Source organism: Stenella coeruleoalba (genome assembly GCF_951394435.1).
Source record: "Stenella coeruleoalba genome assembly, chromosome: 10".
Classification (NCBI taxonomy): Eukaryota; Metazoa; Chordata; class Mammalia; order Artiodactyla; family Delphinidae; genus Stenella; species Stenella coeruleoalba.
Window position 1 is genome coordinate 10,288,530 of NC_137156.1, and position 19,292 is coordinate 10,307,821.

The following is a 19,292-nucleotide window of genomic DNA, read 5'->3' on the forward strand; positions in this document are numbered from 1 at the left end:
AAATGAACATTCCAGGAAGAGGGACCAGCCTTTGTTTTAGAACAAGGCCAGCAAGAAATTAAGCTGGAGTTGCTCTAAGGATGGAAAAGATGGTGGTTGATGCTTCAAGAAGAGGAAGTAGCCTGACGCTGATGGAAGAGTCAGCTTTTGTAAGCCTGGAAGAAGGGATGTGGTTGAGGGATGTGTGGTGGGTAGCTGTGGGTGGTGACCCCTGGGGCTTGATGGAATGCGATGCCTCAGAGGGGGCCTAACCTGTGGGAGGTGGCAGAGGGCTACATATTGGGCCTTTGGACCACGGAAGGTTGCAGTGAGGGGCACTGGGCCTTCCCCACAGCCTGCCTTCCCTCCTCCCCCAATGTCTGAATGAAGGAAAGGATTAACACTTGATGGCTAACATCATAAGCAGGAAAAGCAATGAAACAACAACACTTTAATGAGTAGCAGTATACGTGGTGGCATGGGCCCTTGTGTCTGGAGCCAAAGCACTTACAAATCCCAGTTCTACTATTCAACAGTCTTTCCATCTTGGGCAGTTACTTGACCTCCTTGGGTCTCAGTTTCCCTACTGAGGGGAAAGTGGGGATAACCCTATATGTTTTATCGAGTGGTGGGGAAGATTTCAATTGGTTAATACATGTGAAGTTCTTAGAGGTGTCTGGTGCAAAGTGCTATATGTGTGTCAGGAAAATATAGCAGCCAGAGGTGAGGCCCTTCTCCAATTTTCTTGGACTCCATAGGGCCCTGAAGGCTGGTACAGCTTGCAGGAGCAAGAGAGGCCGCAAAGTGGGCTGAATTTCCAGCCAGACTGAGGGAAGTGGTTGAGGTCTGAGCTGGGAAAACAAATGTTACCATAACATTCTATGCAACCAAGTTCTCAGACCGCTTGCCTTTAGGATTACTGGAGCAGCCAGAAGCAATTCTATTGAGAAAATTAGTGCTGGTGGTAACGCTAAATCAAGGACAAAGAAAGATGAGTGATTTTATGGGCAATCAGACACGTGCAGCCACGTGGGTCACAGAGTCCTCGAGGACCTGAAACTGTTCCCTTCAGACAAGGGGTCAGGATCTCAGCACCGGCACTCAGCTTTGGTGGGCTGGCCTGGGAGCCCCGCTGACCATCATTGCAAATAGCGTCTCAGAGGAAGCCCACCTATAATTCCAAGTGCTCTGTCGCAAAGTTGTGCGATCGCTACAGGTTCAAGGAGGAAAGCAGCTCCTCGTTCACAACGCATCTGGGAAGCTCACAAAGGCGAAGTAAGATCCTGTCCCCTCCCCCGGGCCGGTCGGCCCCCAAAGAAAGAAATGCAAAAGAACAATCTTGTTCGACGATGAACAGGCCCAAAGAATGGCCCCCCAAGGCTCGGGAACCCGGCCAGGTGTGGGTCTCCGGCAGGGGCCGCGGAAGCCCGGCCACGTGGGTCAAGCCGCTCCGCCCCCGGCCTCGTCGTCCCGCCCCCCGGCCTCGTCGTCCAGTCCCCGCGCCAGAGCCGCCGCCGCTGCCGCCGCCGCTCGGGCCTGCTGCAGGTGCGTCTGCGCCGGGGCCAGGCCGGCATCTGCGCGGCCTTCCTGGGCTCCAGCCTGGGGTCCGGCAGAGCACGCGTTCCCGCTGGGCCGAGCTCAGCGGCTGGGTGTGGACCGGGGGCTCACCGGGCCGGACGCGGAGGCGGGGCCAGCCGGCCAGCGGCGCGCCTGCGCGGCTTGAAAGCACCCGCCGATTCCGGGGTCCAAGATGGTGGCAGAGGAGGGGGAGGAGCGCGAGGGGGAGGGGAGTGCGCCCAACTTCTGCGGGTGGACCCGGGAGGCAGCCCCGGCCGCAGCCGCACGTGCGGAGGCCCGAGGCCCTGTGTCTTCCCGGCACAGCGCGGCCGAGAGACGAGGGAGGGGAGGAAACGAGGTCGGAAAGTCATGTGGCCAGGGCAGGTGGGCCTGGTAGGCTGCTGTGAAGGGGGAGACCCCGGGGGCCCCAGGCAGGACGTCCCCTTGGACTAGAGTCACTCTGGGCATTGCAGCCGCCCGGGTGGCAGATGTGGGGTGGCCTAGGCCGGCTGGTGGGCCTGGGAGGAGCGGCCAGATCCGCACATAGTGTAAAGCTGCAGCCTTCGGGATTTGCTGAGCTGTGGGGCTGTGGGTGCGAGATGCTGAAGGAAAGGAGAAGTGGGCATCAAGGAGGATGGTGCCCTAAGCCTTTGTAGGAAGAAGTTTTGGGGAAACTTCCGGAGTTCGGGCTTGGCTGTGTGAGGTGGGAGCGCCATCTTGAAGCCTTGGGAGGTTGGGAGATCCAGCGAGGTAGGAGAAAAACCAGGAGAGGATGGCGCCTGGAAGCCGGGAGGAGGAAGTGGTTTCCGGAGAGATGGTCAAGTAGGAGCCTTGGGTTTAGCAAGGCTGGTGACCTTGACAAGAGCAGGCGGTAGTAGGGGAGAGGGAGTGAGTCTGCCAGTGTCGATACCTGGGGGCTAGAGTATTGCATTTATTTAGCTCATAGGTGTTCAAAAAGTATTTAGTGAACAACTGTGTAAGTTTTTGCAGTTCCTTTGCAATGTACTTACTGTGTATTTTATTTTTTAATAAATTTATTTATTTTTGGCTGCGACGGGTCTTCATTGCTGCCACGTGGGCTTTCTCTAGTTGCGGTATGCGGACTTCTCACTGCGGTGGCTTCTCCTGTTGCAGAGCTCGGGCTGTAGGCGCACGGGCTTCAGTAGTTGTGTCTCGCGGGCTCTAGAGCACAGGCTCAGTAGTTGTGGCGCACGGGCTCAGTTGCTCCGCGGCATGTGGGAACTTCCCGGACCAGGGCTCAAACCCGTGTCCCCTGCATTGGCAGGCAGATTCTTAACCACTGCGCCACCAGGGAAGCCCATTATCATGTATTTTAAATTAATGTTCTGTAAATTTTTTTTTCTCGAATTCCTAATATAACCTTATATTTATTGTGTTTTTCAGAATTGGTGGGGTGCCCCCTTTCTCAACAGGGAACCTGAGACATTTTTCTTTTTTTCTAATTGGGTAGGTGAGTTTCCAGTTTCACAAGAAAGCCTGGTTAAGTAGGTACTGCCATTCACCCAGAGTAATATCAGTGTTTGGGCACCTATCCTGCACCCAGAAAGCTCCCAATGACTGTGATGAATGAGTTTTCCTCTCCTGAGGCCTTTCTTCCCACCTGAAGGTAAAAGCAAGGCAGGATAATTGGTGGCTTCACCCAGGGCATTTTTCACCCCTGAGGGCTTTTGGACCAGATAACCTGAGTTCTTCCTCCTCTGACTCAGCACAGTGGGGACCTTCTACCCTACCACCGCACCACCCAGGTATTTGCTTTTGCACTTGAATCGGGATGTGAGCTTGCGGAAGCTAGAACCACTGCCCACCCTGATCCCTCAGAAACGCAGATAAATGTTGGCACAGAGGATGCTTCCGATGAATACTTTGAGGTAGCATCTTGAAAATAGACTTATGTTCTGAGCATTTACAATCATGGAGATAAACTTCAGGTGCCACTGTTCTAAAACGTGTAAAAGTTTTGTTCTTAATCTCTCCTTTGTTTTCACATTTACCGAGAGACTTGGAGAACATCTTGTAAGTTAATGGAAAATTTAGCAAAACAATTCCTACATTCATTTAAAAAAAAAAAATCATGTGATGACTAATAAAACAGGCAGTAGACCTGTTTAGTTTTTGTAACCCACAAGACCAAAATGATCTCACTGATGCATTACTTCAGATAGACATGAAAAACTTAGACTCCACTAATAAATTAGTATGATAAAAGATTTGAAATAAAAAGAATATACATATTTAAAAGTATTTTAATTGTATACAGTTCATGAGTCTGTTTATATGCATATATATGTTTATATATATATAAGATATATGTGTATGTCAGTAGACATTATAATTCACATAAGATGAGAACTAAAGCTGTCTTCCCCCAAAGTACTTGCTCATTGCATTTCCTAGACAAACAATCTAGATACTAGTGGTTTTTGGAAATATTGAAACATGAGCAAGGAAAACTTTTTTCCGTTTTATCATTTTGAGTTCAGTATTATGGTGAAAGTAATTATTATTACTCAATAATGAGAACATTTGAATAGAAAAACTTAGATGAAAAATTAATAGATTAATAGATGAATTAATTAATTAGATGAATTAATAGATGAAAAATTAATAACATTTTACCCAGATAATACAAGTCTTAATTTTGTCAATTCTAATTAAAAACTCCTTCTTAATAATCTCAAATTTTTGACAACTCTTTATAATTAGCAACAAATTCAGTACTTAAGTTCAGAGTAGAATGAAGATTTGCCTTCGTGTCACAGCTGTCCAGCAGAAGACCCACCATTTAGACGCTCATGCAGAAGAGCTGTACATATAGCAGTATAGTCAATTGCTTTATGTTGATGCCTTTGTTGATTGGATTTTAAATCCTTAAATCCTTTTAAATGCTTAATGACTTTAAAAATCCTACCTTCATGTCTAAGAAAAAACATGACACTTTACTCAGGAGTTGGTCTAGAATTCTTTGAAAATAAGTGGGAATGTTTTCTAACATTTAAAAACTTAACAGGAAGAAAATAATTTTCTGGATCAAAGTGATGTCTCCAGATTTAAATATTAGAAAGCAACAGTGCAATCAAACATCTTTGAGAGAAATAACGGAACATATTAAGCACAAAATAGCATAAGTAACTTCATGCAACATACAAGGAGCTTTTAGTAAAGTGAAGCAGTTTTAGAAACATTAATCTTTACAGTGTTCATCAAGATGGGCAAGTTTAACATTTATCATCTATGACAACATCTTAAAGCCTCAGCTGGATCTGAGAAAAACCCCTTTTCTTGATAATTATTGAAGCTGAGTGATGGGAACATACAACGAGTTAGTAATACTATTCTATTTTTGTATATGTTTAAATTTTTCCATAGTTAAAAAAATAAAGCATAAACCGTAGATAGCTACACCGTTACTGAGGTGTTCAAGTAGTTAGCTTTTCCAAGTCAACTGAAGTTTGTCAGAAGCTTACGCCCGTGCTGGCGGAAAATCCTGCCAAGTTGTTTTCCTCATGCTTTAAATAAAGCACTGGGGGGCTTTCCAGGATAGTCGGGCATCCCCATTGTTGCAGGCTGCAGGCTGCCCACCAGAGTGGCCCTCCTTGGCCACTGGGCATCTGAGCCTGCCCACCTTCTCCCCCTGGCAGCCAGGGGCCTTTTTTGGCACTATCTTTGCCTCTAACCTCATGACTGCAGAGGGTCTTGTCCCCTGAGGTGGTTCTGGAAACCAACACTACACTATTTTTCTCTAACCTACTGTCTTTTTCAGAATTCCAAGCTACTTGTCCAGTCTTTTTGATTAAAGCAGAGACAGGTTACAGTGAAAATTTGTTGACATTTTGTTTGCTTCTTGTTGTTTTTAAGTGAGGTTTATTGAAATGCAACTTATATACTCTAAAATTCACCCTTTTGTTACACAGTCTATGAGTTTTGTAAAAACACCACAAAATAAAGACATAGAATTTTCCCTGGTCCTACCTGCCTTCCCTTCCCTCAGTCCCTGGATATCATGGAGGTGCTTTCTGTACCTGTAGTTTTGCCCTTTCAGAACATCATATAAATGGTCTCAAACAGTAGGCAGCCTTTTAGGTCTGCTTCCTTCACTAAGCATAATGCTTTCCTTTTTACAAAAGAAAGCACCTCTATTTTTATTTTATTTTATTTTTTTGCTGTAGGCAGGCCTCTCACTGTTGTGGCCTCTCCCATTGCGGAGCACAGGCTCCGGACGCGCAGGCTCAGTGGCCATGGCTCACGGGCCCAGCCGCTCCGCGGCATGTGGGATCTTCCCGGACCGGGGCACGAACCCGCGTCCCTTGCATCGGCAGGCGGACTCTCAACCACTGCACCTCCAGGGAAGCCCAGCAACTTTATTTTTGAAATAATTTTAGGTTAATAGAAATGTTGCAGACATAGTATACAGAGTTCCCATATACCATTTACCCTGTTTCCCCTAAGGTTAACACTTTATTTAGTTTAGTACAATGATCTAAACTAGGACGTTTACATTGATATAGTACCATTAACTAATTGGCTCACTTCATATGTTGCCACTAATGTCCCTTTTCATGTCTCGAATCCAGTCTGGGATCCCACAGTGCATTTAGTTGTCATGCCTCCTTAGTCTACAAACTGGGACATGTCCCCAGTCTTTATCCTTCATGACCTTGATAGCTTTGTTGAAGAGTACTGGCCACTTTTGCATTGAATGCTTGCTCAGTTGGGGTCTGTCTGATGTTCTCTTACAATTAAATTGAACTAATGCATTTTGGGGAAAAATACCACCCAAGTGATGTTTTGCTCTTCTCATGGCATCATATGATAGACGAAGATGAAGTAGTATGAGGGAGGTAGATGAAGTCAGTATGTCTTAGAACTGGTGATGTTAACTTTGGTTACTTGGTTAAGGTCGTATCTGCCAGGCATCTCCACTGTCGTATTACTATTGTGTAATACTTTGAAAATGCATCCGTGTTGCACGTATTACCAGTTTTTTCTTTTTATTGCTGAATAAGATTTCATTGTATGGATGAATCACAATTTGTTTACCCTTTTAAGAGTTGATAGACGTTTGGTGTGCTTCCAGATTTAGACCGGGCACTATCTGCTAGGCCTGTTGAACATCAATAATTTCACAGAACACCAACATCAGGCAAGGCTACCCTGTGATCACGATGAATCCGGACAAAAATAAGACAACTCCATAATTAGGTCTGAACCCAGACATAAATAAGAACTTTGTCTAAACCACTAAAATGGCAAAACACCCTCCTATCCTGGCTAATAGGAGGGCTGCTGCCTCTTGACCAATCCCAGCTCAAGCCTCCCTTCACTCCTTCCTCCTAGATCACACTCACTGAATTATCCAATTAAAGTATACTTTTTCCTGACAGCATCCAATCCAGATCAAAGCCTCCTTCCTGACCCTCCCCAGCTTTACCAAACACAAGACCAAATCCTGTAATAAATCCTTCCCAGCACATCACCGGGACGCCTGCAGTTCCTCACCGTGAGCTGCTCCGTCCCTGCACTTGCTCAGCTGCAGGTGTGTTCTAGACTTCTGCTGGAGAGCACTGACAGTGCAAACAATATATAAACACACCGGTTGAAAATCCTCACTTCCACTCTTGTCGCCATACATCCTACTTCTCACCCCAATTCTTGTTACTAATTTCTTGGGAATTCTTCCATTTATTTTTTAAACACAAATGCAAGTAAGTACTATGGTATAACTTGTATTCCCCTTCCTTCCTCTTACAAGGTGCTATTTACACCTGACTTTTGTCCCCTATTCTGGAAATCTCTATCAGATTAGAGGGGACAGCTCATTCTGTTTTTTATTTTTAACATGTGAAATCTGAACATGGGAAAGATTTATGGAATGAAATAATCTGATTTGGCACTAACAGAGTTTGGAGGCTCATCTTCCAGACATTTATTTTTAACCTCTCTGAATACCCTCTGCTCTACTGATATCAACACTCACTTCTGAAGCCAGCGAGCTGTCTGCTTATAAATACTGAGTCAACCAGCAAATCACATTTAATTAGACTTTGAATTAGACTTTGTTCATTTGGGTCGTTGTTGTTTAATTGTAGTAAAATACATATAATGTAAAATTTACCATCTTAACTGTTATTTGGGGTGCGATTCAGTCGTGTTAAGTACATTCACATTCTTGTGCATCCATTCTCCAGAACTCTTTTTATCTTGCAAAACTGAAACCCATTATTTTTATTTTTAAACCATTTTATAGTTTACATGCAGTAAAATTAACCCTTTTTTAGTGCAGAGTCCTATGGGTTGTGACAACACGATCATGTAACCACCACCACAATCATGATGTAGGACAATTCTGTCACTCCCCCATATCCCCTCGTGCCCTTTTGTGTATTCACTCCTCCCTGGTCCGGCAGCCACTAATATGTTTTCTGTCCCCATAGTTTTATCTAGTCCAGAATGTCATATACGTAGAGTCATACGTGCATTCTTTTTTATAGCAGCCATGTTGCATACTGTGAATGTGTCATTGTTTATTGAACTCATCCCCTGCAGATGGACATGTAGGTTGTTTCTAGTCTCTTGCTGTTAATCACAGTAGTCTAAAGAACAGCCCTGTAGGTATGTCATTTTGGATGTGTGCAAGTGTCACTGTTGTAAAACTACCTAGACTTGGGAGTGCTAAGTCAAAGGGAAAATGCATTTGTTTTTGATAGGTTGTCCTCCAAGGGGATTGGAAAGTTTTGGGAAATGTGTTATTTTTCTATTTTTCCTGTATATACAGACCTTTAATCCTGAGTTCTGCCAACAGTGTGATCCACTAGATAGAAGTCAGCTATCTCAGTTACCCTTTTGATGTCATGGATCTGAATATTGCCTTTCTCTGTGTCTGTTTTTCTTTTATATAACTCCTCGGATAGGTAAAGATTTACTAAATGTGCTTGAAGACTCGCAAGTTTCTTTGAGACGATGTCATCTTAACCCTATTTGTTGTCATAGCGCATATCTTCCCTGCCTAGTTCAGTTCTCAGAATTTACATTCTCATAGAAGCTATATTTTGATGCAAAGTTGAGAAGCCAGTGGTTTTCATACCTTTTTGAAAGCATCAGAAGCTGTGTTTCAAATGAGTTCTCCCATCTGACCCCTTCCCAAGTCTCTGAGGCTGTGGTTCTCAAACTCGCATACTCATCAGAATCACCCGGAGACAGAGATGGGCCCCACTGCCAGAGTTCCTGATTCAGTGGATCTGGGGTGGAGCCCATGACTTTGCATTTCTAACAAGATCTCAGGGGATGCTGCTGATGCTGGTCCAGGGACCATACTTTGTAAACCACTATTCTGGGCACCTAGGAGTGCTTGAGAACACACAATGAAAACAGCTGGTTTAGAGGATGAACACCCTGAAAATTGCTACAGAAGATTTCTGTTAAGGGCATTCTTTTGCATATATGTGTATGTGTGTATGTATATATTTGCAGAAATACCAGTATTTTCTGATTGTTTCTCTTTGTTTTGCGATTTTTCTAAAGCCCGTCTCAATAATTAGTGCGACGCAGAGAACCTGATGCCACCTCTCCGGATTGTCCCAGGCTGTTTACTTTCCCAGCTGCATTGTGGATTGAAACCTCCAGCCTCTATACAAACCAAGATTTGCCTAACAATGGCTCGTCCAAGTTCAAGTAGGTCTTCGCAGCCTGCCCTCTCATCTCCAGTGGAATTTGAAATACCTGAAAGTTCCTGCCCTGTGAGGGGGAATGTCTGTATTGAAGTGGGTACGGGGCAGGATGGTGGAGAAAGTCGCTCTGTCCTGTTGTCCTTAGGGAAGCCCTTTCTAGGACAGGGTCAGAATTATCTCTCAGTAGCCAAGTTAAGTCCATTTAAGACATTCTGTTGCTTCTTCAGAATGTTTGCGTTTAAGCTTTTCACACATGATTTGTATTTTAAACCCCTCACCTCTCGGCAGGGCAGGAAAGCTAGTGATCGTGCTGTGGGTACTATGGGGTTAAATTTTCTACTAGACAGAAATGATTTGTATCTCTACCTGACAAAAACCTGCAAGTCAACTCTGACCTACAAATCTATTCATCAGTAGGATGACAGAGTTTACATTTGAGGTAGAAAAGACCTTTAGGGTAAAGTTCTACGGGTGAACTTTAGGTCTGTAAGGATGTTTGTAGGTTTTGAATCCAGGAGTCACGTAAATAGTTCCTAGAAAAGTACTGATGTATTTTCTTATTAAGCATCTTGTTCTTTCAGGAGATTAGATCAGATTACAACCTCTAACCCACCCAGACTGGGTTTCTTTTTCTGAATTCTTCCTGGTTGGACAGCTTTCGTGGGCCCTGCTTTTCACACTGGTCTGTCTCTGAAAGGGGTGCGAATTCAGGCAGAGCGCTAGTGCGGTTGGCAGGCCGCCGGGCTGGTTGCACGCAGGGGCACCGTGTGCCTAGACCGTCTTCATCCCGTTGAGCTCGTGCTGCTGAAAGCATGGTCCCAGAGCTCCAGGCCCGAGCGGGAGAGGGGGCCGGAGCCTCTGCATCTTCTGTTTCTGAGGCTCTGCTTTTATTCTTTGTTTATTCTTGCCAGTCGTCAGGGAGGAAGGGAAGGGGAGGAGAGATTTGGAGCCTCTTTTGAGATTCTCTGTCCTGGGCTAGCCGTAGCACTGGCTCCGGACGCGCAGGCTCAGCGGCCATGGCTCACAGGCCCAGCCGCTCCGCGGCGTGTGGGATCTTCCCGGACCGGGGCACGAACCCGCGTCCCCTGCATCGGCAGGCGGACTCTCAGACACTGCGCCACCAGGGAAGGCCCCATTAGCGTTTTTTAATCCTCATAGTAGCCACCCTTTACGGAAGGCACTATTGTGCACGTGAAACAGCCAAGGAAACCCAGGATAGCAGAGGGTCAGTCATTCACATAAAATCTCGCTTGCGGGAGATGGGGTGGGATGCAGGGCCAGTGCTGTGCACCCCAAGCCCCTATCTCTTTCTTAAGACGTTGTACACTCACACATCAGGTGCCTGGGGGCGTCTTCATGGTACGAGAATGATTTTCATTTGCTTATCGTAAAGTATAATTCCACGCAAGGTCAAGTTTCAAAATACAGGCAGTTGATTTGGGATGTAAATGTCCAGATGGTGCACTGAATTGACCAAGATTTTATTTCCTCTTTAGGTATGGCTGACTTCCGGAAGTGTTTTGCAAAAGCCAAGCACATAGTCATCATTTCAGGGGCTGGCGTCAGTGCTGAGAGTGGGATACCGACTTTCAGAGGAGCGGGAGGTTATTGGAGAAGATGGAAAGCTCAGGTTAGTCATGTCTCCACAACAGCGAGAGGCTCTTCTGCATGAAGCCATCATAGTGTTTGACTCGCAACCTATACCCACTCCTGACACCCAGAGAGGAAAGTTTTGAAATTTACCATGACCCTTTTGTCCCATTTGTTTTGGCATCGACACACGGTCCGTATGATTAAGATCTCAGATTTAAGCAAAGCAGCCTCTTTCCTTTCTTTCTAGGCATGTATTGACTGCACTTATTCAGATAACAATTGGGTTTCTTCCAGTAACTAAAGTGGAACCAGAAAACTTTGGTTAGCATAATTCATTACTTTTCTATCGATGTTGAAATTAAGAATTACACATTTTTAAAAAGTTTCTCTGAACTTTTCATGTGAAAAACAGTGTTGAATTGTTAAAGGCTTAGGCCTTGATGCTCAAAACTTTACATGAAGGTCATTAGGATGTAAGTTCTCTGGGGCATGCAGTTTTTTTAATTCAGTTTTTATTGAGGTATAATATATTGGGAAAAACCCAAACTTTTTGGCCAACCCCATACATGCAATAAAATTCGCCAATATAAGTGTACAATTCAGTGAGTTTTAATAAATGTATACAGTGGTGCAGCCGCCACTAGGATCACGGTGTGGAACATTTCTGTGCCCCAGAATATTCCCTCAAGGCCCCTGTAGGCAGTCTCCTCCCCTCCCCCTGGCCCAGGAGATCCCTAGTTTTGGAGGGCAGGGAAATGTGCCTGTTTCCTTCATCGCTCTATCCCCAGCTCCCAGAACTCTGGCACATGTAGCCGCTTATCAGATTTCTGTTGGTCGAAAGAAGGCAATCATGAGTAATTACTTCAATGCGTGACTTCCAAATTTCACAGGTAGTTTCTTACCGAGGGAAGGGTTAATGAATCTGCCCTTCCTTCCCCGAATGAATGTCTCAGGCTGGCACATGTTTAGGATGTCTTGTCACCTCTCTGCTGCCCTCCGGGCGAGTCTGGGGATCATCACCTTAAAGGTGAGGGAGGGGAGAAAGGAGAGCAGAGGGCCCTTAGGGTCCCACAAGAAGGAGCAGCTGCGGAGGGCAGTCCCTGGGTCTGAGAAGCAGGGCGGGGTGGGGGCGGACGGGGGTGCTCAGCGGGCATCAGGAGGGCCTTCCAGAGGGGTGGTCGGTGGTGTCAAAGCAGCTCAGGGTCTGTGGGGACCCAAAGAAGTCAGTCGACGGTTTGAGTCCACCTGTGTTCCAGGGCTGCAGCTTCATGGGCTGCCTGTGACCGCTTCGGGCCACCGGAGGTCTAAGTGGGGACAGGAAGGAAGGAGGTACAGGGTTGATGTAGATGATGGTCCGCTCCTCCGATGCAGGCTGACTTTAGCACCAGGTCCAAGGGTGACCTTTACAGTAAAATACATAATCCCAACCCTGCCTCAATCCGTTTATGGAACATTTCAGCCATTGCCAAGGGTTCCCCTCCCCCGAGCTTCCAGCCCCAGACAGCTGCGGACCACACTGCTCTTCCACCGTCGATGAGACTTGCCTCTCCTAGAAGAGGAATCGCACTTTAAAAATATGTATTTTATACATATCCTGTTACTATAATGTATATACTATTTTTTATATGTGTAGCTGTGTGTGTGTGTGTGTGTGTGTATATGTGTAGCTGTGTGTGTGTGTGTGTGTGTGTGTACCTATCATTATAGTTATAAAAACCGAGGTTTTCAACTATGGCCATTATACCTCAGTTGGGCATTTTGCATTTTACTTTTCTTCCTGGATAAATGAGCTTGGCATCCTGTAATGTGGAGCTCCATGGAAAACTGGATTCCAGACTCAATTACCTTCCCGCTGGTTACTCGACTTCATGTTCGTAACTTACTCGAGTGGAAGATGAGGCAGGTTGCAGTCTCCCTGCGTCATCACTGGGGAAGTTAAACCGATTTCTCCAAGGTCCCTCGTGAGCCCCAGGCCCCGCCCTGTGGCGGCCACGCCACATGTACCTACACGGACGTGTCCCTGTAGGCACCTCCCAAAGCTGCCACTCTGCTTAGAACAAAGGGGCCCTGGGAGTGTCCCGCCGGCTGCAGCAGCCCTGCCGCCCGGCTTCCGGAGCATCAGAGCTTCTTTCCCTCCCTGACCCCTGCCTCCTTTCTGCCCCCCAGGACCTGGCCACCCCTCAGGCCTTTGCCCGAAACCCATCCCAGGTGTGGGAGTTCTACCACTACCGGCGGGAGGTGGTGCAGAGCAAGGAGCCCAACGCCGCTCATCTGGCCATCGCTGAGTGTGAGGCCCGGCTGGGCAGGCAGGGCCGACGGGTCACGGTCATCACGCAGAACATCGACGAGCTGCACCGCAAGGCTGGCACCAAGAACCTTCTGGAAATCCATGGTGAGGGACCCTCGGTCTTCCGTGGGAGGGGGGAGCCAGACCTGAAGACACAGGTGCTGCCGTGTCCCAGCTGGGCCCACTGCATCTTAACAGGACCCCAGGTGTCCGGAATGTGGCCCACCCTGCCTGGAGAAGCCCCGCCTGCTCTGCTATATGCTCTCCCCTCCCTGGGTGTCCTGTTGAGGGGCCTTATGTTCCCAGACAGCCCCCCAAGCTGGGCTGAGGGAAGCAGGAGGCTTGGGCCATTGAACCGCTGTGGCTTCAGCAGGATCCAGCTCCGGAAAGGCCTGGCATCCCCGGGGGAACCATTTGCTCTCCCTGTGTCCCCGATCGGCAGTGTCCGCCGAGGCTGTGCTTCTGCTCAGCCCTCGAGCCTTTAGGGAGCTTCCAGCTCAGTGACCTTCGCTGCAATGAGCCCAGCAGGTCTGTGACACCGCGGAGCTTGTCTTGGATCCCTCTGGCTTCCCTTCTCTGCGCTTAATGACATCCTTCTCTTTCCTCTTCTTAATCCTCTCCCCTTTTTGCTCTCACCGAAAATCTAATCAGTTCATTCATACAAGAGCATAAATGGGTATGCAGGAATTTCTTCCCAAGGGCATTTAATAGTCTACAAAAGTTCAATCCCAAGAAACGCATTTCAAATTGTGGAATTTCCAGAAGCAGTGACCCAGTGGGGCTCCAGGCTCCCTCTAGTGTAGCTGTCTCCTCAGAAAATAAGTCTCTGGATGGCCTTGCTTAGATCACATACCTCCCTTTTGACCAAACACTGCTGCTAGAAGGATAGGCTGCTACGATGGGACCAGTCTGGAGCTCGTGCCCAAGCTTGTATCTGGGGATGTGACTGACAGCTCTGTCAGCTTGGCCTGGGATAGAGGAGAGGTGGCTCCCCAAAGAAGGAGTCCTGGCCAGAATGGAACAGTGTGTGTCCACCGCAGTGTGACGTGCTCAGCACTGGGCATGGGGTGACTATTTAGTGAATTGAGATCACCTTTTATTGGTTAAGCTCAATAAGTCATTGCTAGTTTTCACAGTTATTTTCTTCGTTTGTTAGTTGATTATTTATTGAGCTGCTTTTGTAGAAAAGATTCAAGCTTTATTAAGTCAAAATTAAGATTCTGTAAAGCACGTCCCAAGCTATCGAGCCTTTATCAGTCATACACTTAGTAAATCCTGCCCTTAGGGTTAGATTGGCTTCTTCTGCCCAACTGACTACTTCAGTTCCACCCGAACATCAGGGCAATCAGAGAGCTCCCTAGTCACGCAGTGAGTTATTTCATCCGCCTCTCTCTCCTGCAGGTTATGCGGTCCAGGAGGGCAGATGTTTTGGCTTGTTCAGTAGTACTGCATGCCTTTATTATGTTCCCTGCGATGCCTGGGGTAGGCCCATTTGTTAAAACGATGTATAAAACAAAATTATTTCGTACCCTTTTAGACGTGGAGACAATTGCGCCTGATTATACTAAATTCCAGTCTTGTTTAACTTCTGTTTTTCAGGTAGCTTATTTAAAACTCGATGTACCTCTTGTGGAGTTGTGGCTGAGAATTACAAGAGTCCAATTTGTCCAGCTTTATCAGGAAAAGGGTAATTATACTGCACTTCAGAATAGACGTGTGTCGTTTTGTCTTAAGTTGAATATAAATGCAAAGAAATTGAACATTCATCTAAGATGCCCGTGGATATTTATGCGAAATAAAACTGGGTACAGTACAGCTATATGATCAAAGAAGTATTGTGCTCACAGTTTACAATGTTAAGTGAAAACAACGGAATCTAACTCTATACAGTATGATCCCAACTTTGTATTTAAACACACACACACACACACACACACACAAACACAAACACACCATGTTGACGTATCTTTATATAGATAAAAGTCCAGAAGAAAATACAACAAAATATTAACAGGAGTGGTAAGATTATGGACAATTTTGATTTCTTCTTTATATATATCTTTCTGAATTTTCCAACCTTTCTATGATGAACATTTACTATTATTATAATTAGGGCAAAAAATTAAGAGTAGACTCAGAATATTGAGAAAAATTCTACCTGGCTATTTTAAATCAGTATAAATTATCCATGTAACTTATTAACATAATGTCATTGCAGATGATTCCAACTAGGATGACATATACCATGCAAATCATGAAACTCTCCTTAGCACAACAGGTACTCCAGCCGCTTCCCACATACAAATTCCCTCTCCTGAGGTAGAACCAGTGGTAATCAACTGTTTGGTGTCCATCCTCCTAGTACCCTTCTAAGTCAGTGTGTATTCATTAGGAGTTTTGTACCATATACTGCCAGGCAAAGAGTCAGTCTCATTGGGTTATCTTATTTCATTGTTCTTCGATTACATCAGTGACGTTCTTTCTTTTCTGATACTATTTACTTCAGGGCTCCAGAACCTGAAACTCAAGATGCCAGAATCCCAGTGGAGAAACTTCCCCGGTGGGTAAAAATCTTTGATCTGTATTTGGTGTTCCAGATTGCAAAAAAAAGAAAATTAGGAGTCAAAATCCAAGTTCACTTGGTGAGATGCCTCTTAGATGTGCAAATGCCGAAACCAGCCCTGATCTATGAGGTCAAGGGCGAAAGGACAAAAGGTGAACCAAGCCAGGCTTAAGAGAAGTGCTTCCGTCTCGTCCCTTTCTCCTGTGTGTTATGGCGGGATCATTTCAGGTGTGAAAGTTTCAGCAGCTGTTATGTGGTAGACACTTAGCAGTGTATACGAGGCGTAGAGGCTGGCATCCCGGGACTAACTGGTCCATAAGCCTCGGCTGCTACCCTCTCTGTCCTCCTCCTAATCTTCAGAGTTATCAATCCAGGGTCACGGAGGCAGGAGGTGGTCTTGCAAAGGTGAAGTTGTAGGGCCAAATAGAATTTTTGTAGAGTAACAACAACAAAAAACTTGTATGTGAGTTTTTCAAAACTAGACATTAAAATAGAGCTTCCAAAAGTGTTTCTTAGAGCACTAGATCCATATGAAGTTATAGGCATTACTTGAAAAAAAAGATGTCATGTGCTCAAATAAATACGGAAGCGCTAGATTGAACGAAGTTAAAGTATGTTTCCTTTACTGCAGGACTAATCAGAGCACTGAATATGTGAAAGTACACTGTTACTCTCTAAAAAGCCATTATGTTAGTATTTCCCTGGTTGACTTAACCTTTTTTATTTTTCTTAATAAGGGTTTCCATTACTAAATTCAAAGTTTTGCTCTAAAAGAATGTTTTCATTACTAAATTTTGAAGTTTTGATCTGAAAGTTTTGATCTAAAAGAATCTTGAGTAGGAGATTAATATGATGAAAATGGTGTTTGGGGGAGATTATTTTAGAAGGTAAATTGTAAGATGACCTGGGGTAGTAGCGAGTGAAAGATGAGAGATTTTTAGGAATTGACGCTGGAGAACTTGGCTAGAGACCGGGCAAGAGAGAGGTGAATCTGAGAGAAGAAAGAAGGAGGTCACTGATGAAATTAGCAAGCAGTTGACGTGTTAGAGGCAAACCTCAGCCCAGTACATTCCTCCTGGGCCTGGCTGACCGTGAGCACGACCGTGCCCATGACCGTGGGGAAGCGGCTGGGGAAGAGACAGCTGTTTAGAAGAAGAGCGAGCCTGGCTGAAACGCCTCCACCAGCACGTCAACCCGGTGCATCCAGACAGAATAGAAACTTCATAAGGGCAGGTAGAACTACACCTTCAGGACAAGCTCATGTGGGCTGGAGGGAAGGGATGGGGGATAGGAAGGCTCAGAGTGACCTACCTGGACAGACTGGCCCTGGTGCAGCTCCTGGCTGTCCCCGATCCACTTGGGCAGATCTTCCTGAGAGCAGGTCTTGGGGTTGGCTTAAGGATGACACTCTTCCAGGTGTGAAGAGGCAGCATGCGGGGGCCTGCTGCGACCTCACGTGGTGTGGTTTGGAGAAAACCTGGACCCTGCCATCCTGGAGGAGGCTGGCAGGGAGCTGGCCCTCTGTGACTTGTGTCTCGTGGTAGGTCATGCCCGTCCCTGATCCTCGGGAGGCTCTGAAACACCAGGCGGGGGGGTGGGGGTGGGGGTTGCTTCCTCGCTCCCTCCCCCTCTTTTCCTTCCTCCCTCTTCCCCTCCTTCTCCCTCTCTCCCCCTCCACCCTCCCTTCCTTCCTTTTCTTAAGGGTGTGTTGAGAGTCGGGGGGTGCCCTACAGAAAAACTAAGAAACGGTGAATAAGATACGATCTCAAAATATGAAACTAGGGAAGACCATGTCTGGGGCTTCTCAAAGCCTTTCCCCCCAGAAGAGAAATAATGAAAAGAGCATGTTATTGGTTCTGATTTTGAAAGTAACACATGCTCGTTATTAAATTTGAGAAAATACAAAAAAGTATAAAATTATAAAGAAGACATTAGAGATCACCAATAATTCCACAATCCAAAAATAGTCCCTGTTAGCATTTTGGTGTGATCTCTTCTAGACCAGAGGGGAGCAAACTATGATGTACATTGTCTTGGGAACAAAGTTGTATTGGAGCATAGCCGTACCCTTCCTTCTGTGTATTGCCTGTGGCTGCTGTCACACTGTAATAGCAGAGTTGAGTCTTTGTGACAGACTGCATGGCCTGCAAAGCCTAAAAAATTTACTATCTGGCCCTTTACACAGAGTTGACCCACCCTGGTCTAGACCTCTGCTTATGTAGATGTAGACATATTCAGATTTGAAAGTGGGTTCATACTGTATGTCCTGCTTGGAAGCTGCTTTGTTCACATAGCAGTTCACTTAGCCGATTTCATGCCCGTACGTCCAAATCCACGTCACCTTTTAACAGGCTGCGTGGTGGTGTTCCTTTGTATGGATGTAAAAGGACATAGTTAACCAATCCTCCGCTGTTGGACACTTAGGCTGTTTCAGATTTTGATATTTTAAAACAATGCTATGATGAATGTCCTTAGATGTAACTCTTAGCAGGCTCTTCAAGTTATTTCCTGAGGGCAGATTTCCTGGAAGTGGAATTAATGGGACAAAGGGCATGCACATTTCAGATTCTCCTAACACATCTCTAAAAGCAGAAGCGGCCTCTCACGGGTGTGTGTTCATTCAGCCGGTATTTCTTGAGTGCGTCCCACTGTTGAATCTAGTATCAATGTGCTCGATAGACGGTTAAGCAAGGAAAGCTGGCTTGTAAAACTTGGTCTGTAAAACTTGGTCCCTGCTCTTGTAAAGAATGTTTATAAATATATATTCGTAGGGAAAAGCCTGAAAGAATATACATCAGAATGCGAACAGCGATAATCTTGGTAGAAGTAGGATTATGAATGACGTGTATGTGTTTTCTCTTTGTATTTTCTAACTTAAAAGGAACCTGGATTATTTGCATCTCTTCAAAGAGCAGAAGCAAAACTAAAACGAACCCCCTTTGGGTGACGCTCGAGTCATTTCTTTGCCATTCTCTCCGTGTGTGCAGCTCTTGTCTTCGTATCGCGTGTCCTTCCCGAATTCTAGGGGTCAGCCAGAGGGGCGCCTCCTACCTCCCTGTTTGTCCCTCAGACGCTCTCCACTTATCCCATCCAGCTTAGCTGTCCTCACACCCGCCACCACAAACTGGCCCAGGTTTCTGGTAGGTTTTCTGAAAAGCTGTTTCCTCTCCACGGTGTGGTCATTTGTCCGTTTCCGTTTGTTTGCTCTGTAGGTGGGAACTTCCTCCGTGGTCTACCCCGCCGCCATGTTTGCCCCCGAGGTGTCTGCCCGGGGGGTACCGGTGGCCGAATTTAACATAGAAGCCACCGTTGCAGCGAACAGATTCAGGTACCGGGATCACCAGGGTGGGAATGCACGCTATTGAGCGGGTTTGGACGTGCTCATGCAAGCAGATTTTGCTACTATTCTAATTTAAAAACACGGAGTTTGTGTTTTCTTATTTGGCCTATAGTTGCTTTGATGGAAGAAAACAAAGTATTAAACCTAGATGAAGGTAGCTGTGTCTTTTTACGGGAAGTTTGCCATAGGGCTTTTGTTTTTCACATTTTGAAAGTTCTTCCTTGATTCTTCAGACTTGACTTTTATTTGTATTTTTAAGCTAGATTTAGTGATGGCATTTAGAGGTAG

The 19,292-nt window shown here is 45.9% G+C and overlaps 1 protein-coding gene across 11 annotated transcripts in view; it reads left to right on the forward strand.

Annotated features, from left to right (window-relative positions):
• The first annotated feature begins 796 nt into the window (after positions 1–796).
• Positions 797–19,292, forward strand: part of SIRT5 (sirtuin 5) — a 28,639-nt gene continuing 10,143 nt past the window's right edge. The window contains exons 1-10 of one of the 11 annotated variants that reach the window (XM_079932701.1): positions 1,506–1,524; positions 2,941–3,007; positions 9,076–9,225; positions 10,718–10,851; positions 12,981–13,206; positions 14,503–14,583; positions 14,701–14,788; positions 15,608–15,661; positions 17,081–17,204; positions 18,877–18,992. In XM_079932701.1, the coding sequence (XP_079788827.1) occupies positions 9,111–9,225; positions 10,718–10,851; positions 12,981–13,206; positions 14,503–14,583; positions 14,701–14,788; positions 15,608–15,661; positions 17,081–17,204; positions 18,877–18,992 (938 nt within the window). In that variant the 5' untranslated portion in view covers positions 1,506–1,524; positions 2,941–3,007; positions 9,076–9,110. The other 10 variants (XM_079932700.1, XM_079932699.1, XM_079932703.1 and 7 more) reach the window with 10 other exon arrangements.